Genomic DNA, 13,712 nt, shown 5'->3' with positions numbered 1-13,712 from the left:
CCGGCGCATGGGAACTTGGTAACCGGGATCATCCCATCATTCTTTGGCATGACACGCTCACACTCCCAATTCGTTTGCACCGGTATCTCATCGAGTTATCGAAAGTGGAACGTGTCGTGGCTGTTATTTGCATGCATGTTGCATTCATGCCATAATATCTTGTGTTGCTCATATCTTTTGAACCGCAACTCCGTTGGAGATGATCAATATATGTAAACTGACTAGAAAGACGTGTAGTTTCACATGCACCACTTTATTATGATGTTTAAAAAATATAAAAATGTGTTAGTACAGATCCCGGTAGATTTCTAAATTAACATATGTGGTAATTTTGGAGATGTTATATGTTGTTTCCGACCTCATTTAAAATGCCTAGATAGGTAGTTTATTTGTGCTTCGCCCTTTCCATGTTTAAACAACATTTAATAATGCCGTGTAACTAAACGGGAGTGAACTAAATAATTCGTATGTGGAGTTTCGTCAATATGAAACTCGTTGCATATTGAGATTCACTTAATGTGTAGTGTTTGATTGTTGTGAATTGACATGTCGTGCCGTGCATAATTAAACCGGACATGCATCATACGTGTTGTGCATCATACCATGCTTTTGTTGTGGTATTATCGTGTGTTGATTCCTGTTTCCGGTTTGCTTCTTCTCGTTAGAGTTCCTCAAGCGTGTTGGAATGTGAGGATCCATTCGACTACGTCGGTTCGTGTGCTTCACGGATTTGTTCTTCTTCCAAGCGGAATCACAGGTAAGACGATCATTTCCCTAGATACCATTACTATCATTGTCATGCTAATTGTTTTCGTTTCTATCTCTATGTCTCGCTGCCTACCAATTGTTAAATGTCAGCCTCTCAACATTGCCATGAAAACCTTTAACCTTTCTACAACCTAGCAAACCACTGTTTGGCTATGTTACTGCTTGCTCAGCCTTTGATAGCATTGCTAGTTGCAGGTGCAATTGCTTTCCATGTGCAAACATGAGTTCCTTGGTATATCACCATATAATTGCTATTTAATTTAATGCACCTATATACTTGGTAAAAGATGGAAGGCTTGGCCTTCTAGCCTGGTGTTTCATTGCAGCTTTGCCGCCTTAGTTTCGGCTACCGGTGTTATGTTCCATAAATGAGCGCTCCTAACATGCTTGGGGTTGTTATGGGGACCCCCAAGATTTTCGTTTCGGGATAAAACTCATATGGCAAGGCCCAACATTGGTACTATATTTGCCCAACATAATAATACTGAAAAACACAGGGCGTCATGAACTCGTGGAGTAATTCAACATAATACAAGGAGGGCCAGTGCTGATGGTGCTTGTACTAAACAGAGCACTCTATGGGGCCAACCCGGGGCAACTCGGGAGATTTCTATTAGGCCACTATATGTGTCGCGCATCCATCGTATCCTGAGAACGAGATACACAACTCCTATCGGGATCGTCGACATGTCGGGCGACCTTGCTGGACTTGTTTTACCTTTCTCGAGCGTCTCGTACATGGGATTCTCAGGATACATTGGGCTATCTCGAGTTTGAGGTTTTCCAACAGGAACCCGAGGAGATCATGTTTTTTCCCTGATCGAGGTCATTCCGGCGCAGCGTGTGGTAGTTTGTGATGGACTAGTTGGAGCACCCCCCGCAAGGTTAAATCTTTCGGAAAGTCGTGTCTGCGGTTATGTGGAAACTTGTAAACTTGTTTAACATCCGGTTCTAGATAACTTAAAGTAAACTTAAATAAAACTTTCCAACTAAGTGCATAACTGTGACTGTCTCTTTCGTGAGCTCTTTCTCCGATCGAGGACATGATGGAGTTATGTCTGACGTAAGTAGGTCTTCAGGGTCATTCACTAGATCATCATTAGATCTCGTCCGATATGTGTAGACCACCCCCTCTTTATTCTTGTACTCGTAAGTTAGCCACTCAAATAAATGCTTAGTTTCTTGCTGCAGCCTCACCACTTAACCATACCTCACCCAATAAGCTTTGCTAGTCTTGATACCTTTAGAAATGAGATTGTTGAGTCCCTTGTGGCTCACAAATTACTACAACACCAGTTGCAGGTATAGGTAAAGAGTTACTTTGACGTGAGCGTGATGATTGTTCTATTTGGTGTTTCTTCTTCTTCTTCTTCTTCGATCTAGGATGGGTTCCAGGTCGGCTGCCTGGGATAGTAAGGATGGATGTCGTACTTTTATCGATTTTTTTCGTCTGTCATCGGACCATGCTCTTCTACATGATCACTGTATATTGTTGTATTGATGTGATCTTGATGTAGCTTATGACGAGTGTAAGCCAACTCCTTATACTATGCTTATCAATACATGTACTTGTAACGATATTTATTCTTGCAAAACGACGTGATGTGTTTCTATTCCTGTCGAGGCACTCATGCCAAAATAAGGATAGGATCGCATCTTGGGTGTTACAAGTTGCTATCAGAGAAGTACCGACCTGTGAGCCCCCTTGATTGATCGAATTTAGCCGAGTCGAGTCTAGTGAAAAACTGCTTTGAGTCTAGCTATATATTAGAGAGTAGGAATCTTTTTACTCCTCTTCTATGCTCTAGTGAGGAATCTTGACGTAGGAATTTTAATTCTACTCCTCTTCTCACTCAAAAAAAATTAGGATCACGCCGATATTTTTGGAATCTATATGATGTCGATGTGACGGAGTTTTGTTTTGGTGCCTCCTGTTTGACTTGATTTCTTCCGGGGAGTTGAGCTACTGGGGATTCTTGAGAACATCCCTATCATTCAGATTTCTTAGTATCTCAGGACGGAGGATGTCCGAAATTGCTTCAATACTAGTAGTGGCAAGAGGATTCTGGCATCCCCAGTACTGGTGGAGAGTGTCCGGATGTACTGCCATACTTAATATCATTGTGTTTTCGAGGATCTGAAGTAGAAGAGTTTCCGAGATCTCTGGTTATGTGTTGACGGATGTGATACACTGGACGGGTTAGTGTTATTGCTAGGAGTTGAGTGATGGATATTACTACTTGTATCTGTGGACCCGATTGCATGACCAGAAAATTTCGGGAGTTCTTAGGTGGGAATTCAAGTAGTCACTTATAGGACAATCTTCCAACAGATGCATGATGTGAGGTTGGGGTTGGACATTTAGTGGATTCGTTTGTTCACGGTCGTTTTTACAAAGGACAGTCTCGATATATGTCATCAGTATGATTCCACAAGATTTGTAGTTTGCTACGCCTAGGGAGCATATTCGAGCGTCATTTCAATATGACAATCCAATGTACGATCGAGTCTGTGCGATCCTATCCACGAAAATATCAAACGGAATCTCTGTCATATGTTTGTTCTCTCTAATTTGCAAGCCTCATCATTTTTTTTGTTGGAGTATGGTAACTCGAGTTGCTTCGATGTCAAGTTGTGATTTCATATCTTTTCTAAGTGGTGTTCTCACATTTCTATGGGAATGCTAATTCTTTTGCTCAATCAAATTGTCTCATCAATTCTTTTCAACTGGAGTCGTCATGTCAATTCTTTTCATCCGTAGTGCTTCTCTTCAAGTCAATTCAATCCTCTCAATATTGCTAGATCAATCTCTCATTTCTTTCTGGAGTTTGTCTCATCTATCCCAAGTTGTCTTTGTTTTTCCTCGCCCTCCCACCCTTTTCTTCAATGATTCAATTTTCTTCCAAGTTCCTTTCTTTTCATTGTTGCTTCCGCTATTTGTTCTTCTGTTTCGTAACATTGTGAAGATTTTCAGAGGTTTCAGTTCATCATTCTTCGTTCTTGTTTTTCTGCTCCGGTGGATTCAATTCAAGCTTTCGGTGTTCATCTTATTCTTTCATCCTTTAAATGATTTCCTGTGCTGGAAATTCTCATCAAGCCTCTCTTATTTATTCACCCATATATGTTCTACCAGGAGTGTTGAAGATATCTCACAAGTTTTTTGTTTTCAATCCTTCCAATTATTTCGAGGTTCTAACATCATCAAGTTTTTCATTATACCAGTGCAATATATCTCATCCTAAGAAATCATTTCAATGGTGTTGTTTTGAGTGGGCCCATAACCCACATGATTTTCCCAGGATCTTACCTTGCTCTTCTAATCATTTTCGAAGATCTCTAATTCATTTCAATTATGGTATAAGTATGCATTCCATGAGTCATATTATTTCTCCAAGATCCGTTCGAATTAATTTTCATCATTGGGTCAACTTTTTCCTTATTCATTATTCTGGAGTGTCTCAGCAATTCATAGTGGTTTTTATCGTCATCATTCTTAGCTTGAAGACCGAAGAAGAGGTTCCTCTTAAATCTTTCTACGTTCTTTTGATCAATTGTCATCTTAGTTTGATGTCGTTCTTTTTAATTGTTTTCGATATGTGTGATTCCTTTCCATATCTATCAGATGCATTTCAGAGTTGTGTTTATTTCTTGATCCTCCAAATGCCATCATTTCAGAAGATTTTTTTGTTCTTAGCTTTCAGCTTTCATTCTCAAATTCTTCTCAATTGTTGTTCCTTTGTTCGTATCTCAATTATTTAGGTGCCTTGTTGAAGTTTTCTGTTAGGCAGATCATTATCTCTTCATTCTGATGTATCTTCATTCATTCATGGTATTCCCATTCATTTGCATTTTTTATTGATGCCTTGTTCAAGCATTCTCTAATTGAATCATGCTCTCTTTGTCCTCACGTAGCCCTGTTCATTTGTATTATCCTCATTCATTCCAAATTCTTATGGGTGTCTGCTTCAAGACTTCTTCAAGTTTGTGCTCCATCTCTCTCCCCCAATCTTTTTCAAGAAGAATAAGTGGTATGCTAAATGTGTTTCTTGTTATCAATTTAACTTGATGAAGGATGAGCATAACATAATTCTTATTCTTGTTCATCAAGGTGATTTCAATTCTTCTCCCGGAGTGGTTCATGATATCAATTATTTATCCCAAGTGCTTCATCTATTCCTTCCGGAGTTCCAAGTTTTTCTCTATTATCTCTTCACAAAGCTTCGTCTAAATCTTTGGAACGCTTCAATCTTAATCTTTTCAACATGCAACTCTTTATATCATCCTTTCATCCCGATGTTCTCCATGTGGTTCTTCATGGTGATTCATCAAGGTTTCAATTCTTTATCAAGGTGTTCTTCAAGATTCTTGTTGGATACCTCAAGTATTCTTATCTTGCATTTCAAGTGCAATTCTTCCTAATTTTCCCGTTGAGGTGGTGTTATGGCATTCTTGACTCATAAGGAGTCTCGAAGAGAATTTATTTCAAGAATGAGGTATTTAAACCCACCAATTCTATGATCATTAGTTATTTTCAACCATGATTTCTTCCATTGAGCTATCTTGGTTTAGGTTTCACCTAAAGCTTTTTTTTCCTAAGGATTACTGCTATTATGGTGATTATCGTTGATCCAAGTTCTCAATGTATCATATTGGTGAAAGAAGTTTTCGTATCTTGTTGCTTCCAAGCATTCATTGTTTCCGCTAGTGGTTGGTTGTCACCTCATTATTTGAGATGGTTTCCATAAGCCCACAACAAGCTTGTTCTTTTCTTTGTTGGTTTTCCAACAACTTCGTTCAATTATTCTTTCTAAGGGTGCTCCTCTAGTTTAATTGTGGTAGAATGTGTCATTTACTTCTCCATTCTTTTCTTTCCAGTGCTTAGGTTTCTATTCTCTTATTCGGAGATGTTGTGATGTTGTTCTCTTTATATCAATCATCTCGGGTTGTCAAGATCATGTTCTTTCCTTGCTTATCAATTAGTTGGTTTGTTGTGATTCTTGTCAAGATCATTTCATCTTATCAATTTTTTGTCCTCAATTTCCTACCGAAGTGTTGCCAAAATTTTGTGTGAATTCTTGCTTGTTTCTCATATCATTCTTCATCTCTTTGCAACCTTCAAGGATCATTGCTTTCACTCGTTAGTCAAATAAGCGACTAAGTTTTACCTCTTACTATTTCTCATCCTTTTCCCCATTCTTTCTTAGATCTCGGGGCGATATCTCTTGTTAGTGTAGGAGAGTTGTAACAATCCGAGACCGGAGCTCCAGAAGATTTCCCTTTTAGTCCATTGCCGCCGAGCGATTAGTTTGTTTGGTCGCATTCATCATCAGCATTGCATCGACACTCCGTTGTCGGTAGTTTTCAGAACTTGCATCCGTCATTAGTTGCGAGTTCTCGCCGTTTCCGTCGTTGATCGTTTCGAGACCAACCACACATGCACGCGCCGCGGCATCATTAAAATATTGTTTTTAAAGGTATGTATAAAACTTTCTCGGATTAGGTTGAAACTTGACGTACGGTTTTATTTTAAGCTAGGTAGGCCGCCTACCAAATTTCGTCACAATCGGAGTTCGTTTGATACCCGAACCGTTAAACTTATAGCGGCACTATAGCTAGGTCAATTCTTGGATGTTTCGGTATTTCAAACTCCGATGCCGGGTTGCCCGTTTTTCCTGTCATCCCCGCCTAGCCCCTCTGTGCAGTGCACCGACCTGCGCGCAACCTAGTCCAAAAACCTTCGAGTACCTGAAACACACAGTAGTAACCGTTGGGTCCGGATGAACCCTGTTATACCCCAAACCATCATCGGTTTTTCAATAGGACCCCTAACTTATTTAACTGTGACCACCCGACTTAGATCGGAGGGTCAACACCTAGCTGAACCTGCTATTTACATACAAATGTAGACCTACCCTAACCCTAGTCCAATCAGTCTCAGTCGTTCACCGCCACCCAGAATCGGACACAGATCAGGTGACATGCACCTTTGCATGTCACCGTGTGACTTGCGGTTTAAATTTAAATTTAAACATTGTGAAAATTTTTGAAAAAAATCATGCATGTTCACAGCACATATTAAGATAATCCCTAAAAAATTCAGATCAAAATTCGAAACATACATCAAGAAACAAAAAAGAGAAATCTGTCATGAATAGTCACAAATGGTTCTGTGTAGACTATTCACATCTGAGTTTCTCTTTTTTGTTTCTCGGTGTATGTTTCGAATTTTGATCTGAATTTTTTAAATATTATCTTGATATATGCTGTGATCATGCATTATTTTTTTTAGATTTTTTCGTAATTTTTAAATTTGAATTTAGACGCAAGTCACACGGTGACATGTCACATGGTCTTTCTTCCCCAGAATCGTCTCTCTCGGGATCCTCCCAGATCCCATCTCCCCAACCGCAGTCGCGTAGCAATCCGCGGCTTCCCCGAGCCTATGGACGCGTCCGACGGCCCGCAGTGGCCTTCGTGTGCGCGACCATAGGAGCGCTCAAGCCCAAGGCCCCGCCGGAACCCCGCATCTCTCATGCCAGGCGAGAACCAGTACCCTCGCCCGCAACCCCGCACCAGCATGCTCATGCGCGCCATGGCCCCGACCAGCTCGAGCTGGAGCGTGGAGCTCCACTACGCCGGCCACCAGGTCACTGCTTCCTTCTCCCCCCCTGCTTTTCCTTCTTCCCTCTCCTTCTTCAATCTGACATCTCTCATGGCCATCTCTCCCTCTCCCTTCTCTTCCTTGCAGAGAAGCCATGGCCGCGCCCACGACCTTCTCCACGCTCGGAATTTCCTCGGACCGAGGGGATTTGGTCCCCAGCGACCAGATCCGGCGCCCCAACTCCCCTTTTCCCCCGTGCACCAGTGCTCCAAGGCCGGCCCTTCTGCATCTCGCCTCGCCGGAGCTGCAGGAGATAGTCGTGGCGTACCCGAGCTCCGCCCGTCGCCGTTATGCACGTCACCGGCTGCCCAAAACCTTGGGGAGGAGCTCATCCTCCACGCCCCGAAGGCCCAGCTGCCAAGAACTGCTGCAGGTGCCTCTGCTCGTTAGAAGGAGACGAACTCCGGCGCCTCTTGTGGTTGCATTGACCTCGGCCTCGCTCGCTGGGATCCATCCCAGCTCCAAGGCCTGCCTCCATCAAGAGAGGCACAAGGCCCAACGCCTTTTGCTTCCACGACAAGCCAGGGACGACATCGCCATGGCCATTGGTCTCCCGTCTCCCCGTTGTGAGCAATCCCCCATAGCTGGAACTCTTTTTGTGTGTACATCCGAGTTGGCCAGCGCAGTAAACATGGAAGCAAGGGGTCTGGGGTTCGAATCCCAGCCAACAGGGTTCGAATCCCAGCCAACCCTATTTTCTGTTTTTGTTCTATTTTGTTATTTTTAGGTTAGCCCCTTATACAGTTTCATATTGTGTGTTTTGCCTCATCCAGGAAGTCATGGGTTTGAGTCCGATGTAGCTCAAATTTTTGCCATGTTTTTCCTTTGGACACGCACACGCAGACTTGGGCCAATTCCAGCCCTGGCCGCTGCACTATGTTGCAATTCGGCCTATGTTTTTTTCCTCGTACAATTTCATCATTAACCTAGACATGCATTGTTGTATGAGTTGCGCGTATCCCATATTCGTGCCTCCGGTGCATGGGAACCTGGTAACCGGGATCATCCCATCATTTTCTGGCATGACATGCTCACACTCACAATTCATTTGCACTTGTATCTCATCGAGTTATCGGAAGCGGAACGTGTCGTGGATGTCATTTGCATGCATGTTGCATTCATGCCATAATATCTTGTGTTGCTCATATCTTTTGAACCATAACTCCGTTGAAGATGATCCATATATGTAAACCGACTAGAATGACGTGTATTTTCACGTGCACCACTTTATTATGTTGTTTAACAAATATTAAAATGTGTTAATTCAGGTCTGTATAGATTCTTAAATTAACATATGTGGTCATTTCGGAGATGCTAGATGTTGTTTTCGACATCATGTGAAATGCCTAGATAGACAGTTTATTTATGTTTCACCTTTGCCATGTTCAAACACCATTTAATATTGCCGTGTAACTAAACGGGAGTGAACTAAATAATTCATATGTGGTGTTTAGTGAGCTTCACTTAATGTGTAGTGTTTGATTGTTGTGAATTGCCATGACGTGCCGTGCATAATTAAACCGGACATGCATCATATGTGTTGTGCATCATCTCGCGCTTTTGTTGTGGTGTTATCGTGTGTTGATTCTTGTTTCTCGTTTGCTTCTTCTCGTTAGAGTTCTGCAAGCGTATCGGAACGTGAGATCCGTTCGACTACGTCGGTTTGTTTGTTTCACGGATTCGTTCTTCTTTCAAGCGGGATCACAGGCAAGATGATTATTTCCCTAGATACCATTACTATCATTGACATGTAGTTGTTTTTGTTCTTATCGCTATTTCTCACTGCCTACCACCTATTAAATGTCAGCCTCTCAACATTGCCATGAAAACCATTAACATTTCTACAACCTAGCAAACCACTATTTGGCTATGTTACTGCTTGCTCAGCCTTTGATAGCGTTGCTAGTTGCAGGTGCAGTTGCTTTCCATGTGCCTACATGAGTTCCTTGGTAAAAGGGTTAATGTAATGCACACATATACTTGGTAAAAGATGAAGGCTTGGCCTTCTAGCCTGGTGTTTTGTTTCACCTTTGTCGCCTTAGTTTCGGCTACAGGTGTTATGTTCCATAAATGAGCGTTCCTAACATACTTGGGGTTGTTATGGGGACCCCTTAGATTTTCGTTTTGGGCTAAACCTCGTTTGGCAAGGCCCAACATTGGTGCTATATTTGCCCAACATAATAATAGTGAAAAACATAGGGCGTCATGAATCCGAGGAGTAATTCAGTATAATACATGGAGGGTCGGTGCTGATGGTGCTGGTCCTATACATATCACTGTGCGGGGCCAACGCGGGGAAACTCGAGAGGTTTCTATCAAGCCACTGTACGCGTCGCTCATCCGTCGTGTCCTGATAACGAGATACGCGGCTCCTACTGGGATAGTTGACATGCCGAGTGGCCTTGCTGGACTTGTTTTACCTTTCTCGAGCGTCTTGTGCGTGTGATTCCGATGATACTTTGGGCTATCTCGAGGTTGAGGTTTTTCAACTGGAACCCGAGGAGATCACGGGTTTTCCCAGATCGAGGTCATTCCAGCGCAGCATGTGGTAGTTTTTGATGAACTAGTTGGAGCACCCGTGCAGGGTTAAAGCTTTCGGAAAGCCATGCCCGCGGATATGTGGCAAACTTGGAAACTCGTTTAACTTCCGGTTCTAGATAACTTAAAGTAAACTTAATTAACACTTGCCAACTGAGTGCCTAACCGTGACTATCTCTTTCGTGAGCTCTTTCTCTGATCGAGGACAAGGTGGGGTTATGTCTGACGTAAGTAGGTGTTTAGGATCATTTATTTGATCATCATTAGATCATGTCCGCTATGCGTAGATCACCCCCGTCTTTATTCACTCGTAAGTTAGCCACTCAAATAAATGTTAAGTTTATTGCTGCAGCCTCACCACTTAACCATACTTCACACACTAAGGTTTGCTAGTCTTGATACCTGTGGAAATGAGATTGCTGAGTCCCCTGTGGCTCACAGATTCCTACAACACAAGTTGCAGGTACATGCAAAGAGTTAATTTGACGTGAGCGCGATGATTGTTTTATTTGGAGTTTCTTCTTCTTCTTCGATCTAGGATGGTTCCAAGCCGACAGCCTGGGATAGCAAGGATGGACGTCGTTTTTTTACTGTTTGTTTTTTTTGTCCGTAGTCGGACCCTGCTCTTCTACATGATGATTGTATATTGTTGTATTGATGTGATCTTGATGTAGCATGTGACGAGTGTAAGCCAACTCCTTATACTCATTTTTGTCAGTACATGTACTTCTAACGATATCCATTCTTGCGAAACAACGAGATGCATTTCTATCCCTGCCGAGGCTCTCACGCCAAAATAGTGATAGGATCGCATCTTGGGCGTTACACTTGCCGGGAACCAAAGACTTCGTCTGCACTTGCATGACGTGATTGGGCAGATCACGTTCATCATAGATATGCCTGTTTCCTTCGGAGGGGGTTCCTACACGAATCAATTCCATTTAGGAGTAGTATAATGTGTGTCTTCGCTCATCCAGTCAAGAACCCAAGTGTTGACATCTTGTGCTTCACCAGAAAGATGCAAAGTGGCATAGAATTGAAGAATTAGCTCTTCATTTCAGTCGCATAAATCCATGCAGAAAAGCAGTAGGCCAGTATCATGAAGAACAATGAGGACTGGCATGAAGCACGGAATGAATTCCATGTCTACATGAGGAATTTTTTGATGTTGAAAAAGCTTGTTCTTCCCAAAGAGCATGGCGCCATAGAAGTTCATTTGAGTGACAGTCAATAACCTCTTTGCCTTATCCTCGCAGAGTTATATGAATTTGCACCGATGAAGAAATGATGCTCATCAAAAAAAATTCCTTGGGAATTTGGGCCTGTTTGTACCTCTGAAGGGCTGAAGAGTCTTGGGTTCAAGATTTGGCTTGTATCTGCCCACAAGTCTTCGAAGCTCTTCTTCAGTCTGAGGAACTTGAGCCACAACTCCTACTGACTGAGGAGTTTGAACATGAGGCTCATCAGCAGTATCCTCACCTTGAGGAGCAGTTTCTTCAACCACAATTTCTTCACTGTGAGGAACATGCTTTGCAGATTCATCAATGACAGGTGCAGCAATATCCTCAGTGGTGATTTGATTCACACTTTCTTTAGCTGATGCAGTTGTTTCTCCCTCCGGGATAGATTTCATCAGAGTGTGTTTGTCGTCAGACCCAGTATGAATTTCTTGAGTAACAACACGTGACTCGGGATTTTGAGTAAGTGGAGGGACCAGCGGTGAGTTGGGTTGAGCTTCTTCCAAAAAAATCATCATTGATAACTGGTGTTTGGAGCCAATGTCCATGTGTTCATTCATTTCTTATACGCCCGCCTCTATTCTCTGTTGAGGCGGAGGTGATGATGCTTTGAGGAATTAAAGTATTTGGTTTTACTTCAGTTTCTTTGTCAATCTGTTGTGTGGAAGGAACACATCAATTATCTTCAATTTCTTTATCCCCTTCTAGGATACATGTTCGATGCTGAATGGCACTATCTCGTAAGAGGGTACTGATACGTCTCCGTAGTATCTATAAATTTTTATTGTTCCATGCCAATATTATACAACTTTCACATATTTTTGGCAACATTTTATATGATTCATTGGACTAACATATTGATCCAGTGCCAGTTCTTGTTTTTGGCATGTTTTTTGTTTTGCAGAATATCCATATCAAACGACGTCAAAACGCGATAAAAATTATGGAAAATTATTTTGTAATATATGTGATTTTTCTGAGGTGGAATCAAACTAAACGGAGGCCAACAACCTCCACTACCCACCAGGGCATGACCCATACCCCTGGTGCGCCCTACCCTCTAGTGGCCACACCGTAAGTTAGTTTGGGCTCTTCTTCGGGTGCAAGAAAGATAATTTATGGAAAACAAATCGTGTAAATTTTTTTGCCCGATCAGAGTTATGGATCTTCGGGTATTTCAGAAATGGTGGAGGACTAGAATACAGGAACGCACAACCAAAGAGAACAGAGAGGGAGATCCAATCTCAGAGGGGCTCCTGCCCCTCCGTAGCCATGGAGGCCATGGACCAGAGGGGAACTCTCCTCCCATCTGGGGGAGGCCAAGGAAGAAGAAGAAGGAGGGCGGCTCTCTCCCCTCTCTTCGAGTGGCGCTGGAGTGTCGTCGGGGCAAGGAGCATGATGGCGATCTACATCAACAATCTTGCTGCCGTCAACACCAACTCTCTCCCTCTCTATGCACCGGTGTAACACCTCCTTTCCTGTTGTAACTCTCTACTTAAACATAGTGCTCAACGCTACATACTATTTCCCAATGATATGTGGCTATCCTATGATGTTTGAGTAGATCTGTTTTGTCCTATGGGTTAATTGTGATGTGATGTGATTGATATGAGTTGTGTGTTGATATGGTGCTGTCGTAAGGTGCCTTCCGTGAGGCGCACACATGAAGGATACACACTGGAGGGTTTGCAATATGTTCATGATTCTCTTATAGTAGGTGGCCAGAATGTTAGAAACTTACACCTTAGTAAGGGAGTTGTGCGTGTATGGGAGTAAAGTGGACTTGATGTTTAATGCTATGGTTGGGTTTATCTTAATGATTTCTAGTAGTTGAGGATTCTTGCTAGAGGTCCAATCATAAGTGCATATGATCCAAGTACAGAAAGTGTGTTAACGTATGCCTCTCCCTCATTGCACATGATAAGTCTCTATCATGTTATATTCAATTGCCTATGGACAATATTTTTCTTGCGCTACACAAAAATATTTCTACTAAATAGCATCTAACCTTTATTTAGTTGTTCTTTTTTATCTTGCAAACCTATCTATTACACTTACTAAGTACTTCTAGTTTCATTCTTCTTTTAGGTAACGCAAACGTTAAGTGTGCGTAGAGTTGTATCGATGGTCAATAGAACTTGAGGGTATATTTGTTGTACCTTTAGCTCCTCATTGGGTTCGACAATCTTACTTATCGAAAAAGGCTACAAACGATCCCCTACACTTGTGCGTTATCAACACCTTTTTCTCGCACCAGTGTCAGGAAGCAATAGCGTGGGGTGAATATTTTCGTGTGTGCTTGTTTGATTTATCACTCAAGATTTTTTTTGTATAGTTGTTTTATATATTTAGTTATGGATATGAACCAGAAATACCAAAAAAGTAGTTGTACTTGCTTCTCATGGAGACGGGGAACCTCCTAAAACCCTCGATAATGGTTATGTGAAAAACATTAAATACTACTTTGATAATCCTGAGAATTACCCATTGAAATTGCTGATGGGATA

The 13,712-nt window shown here is 42.1% G+C and overlaps 1 protein-coding gene and 1 long non-coding RNA gene across 2 annotated transcripts; both read left to right on the top strand.

The window, feature by feature from the left end:
• The first annotated feature begins 7,088 nt into the window (after window positions 1–7,088).
• On the top strand, window positions 7,089–8,374 carry LOC123448502. The gene is made up of 2 exons (XM_045125414.1): window positions 7,089–7,414; window positions 7,517–8,374. The coding sequence occupies exon 2, from the start codon at window positions 7,524–7,526 to the stop codon at window positions 8,154–8,156; it is 633 nt and encodes a 210-aa protein (XP_044981349.1). The 5' UTR covers window positions 7,089–7,414; window positions 7,517–7,523; the 3' UTR covers window positions 8,157–8,374.
• Window positions 8,375–12,106: 3,732 nt separating this feature from the next.
• On the top strand, window positions 12,107–12,755 carry LOC123448501. Its single transcript, XR_006631806.1, has 2 exons — window positions 12,107–12,251; window positions 12,362–12,755. It is a non-coding gene; the product is annotated as an uncharacterized LOC123448501 (long non-coding RNA).
• Window positions 12,756–13,712: the final 957 nt, after the last annotated feature.

Source organism: Hordeum vulgare, chromosome 4H, assembly GCF_904849725.1.
Source record: "Hordeum vulgare subsp. vulgare chromosome 4H, MorexV3_pseudomolecules_assembly, whole genome shotgun sequence".
In the NCBI taxonomy this organism is placed as follows: Eukaryota; Viridiplantae; Streptophyta; class Magnoliopsida; order Poales; family Poaceae; genus Hordeum; species Hordeum vulgare.
The sequence above is the reverse complement of the archived record's forward strand: the minus strand, read 5'-3'. Positions and strand labels throughout refer to the sequence as shown.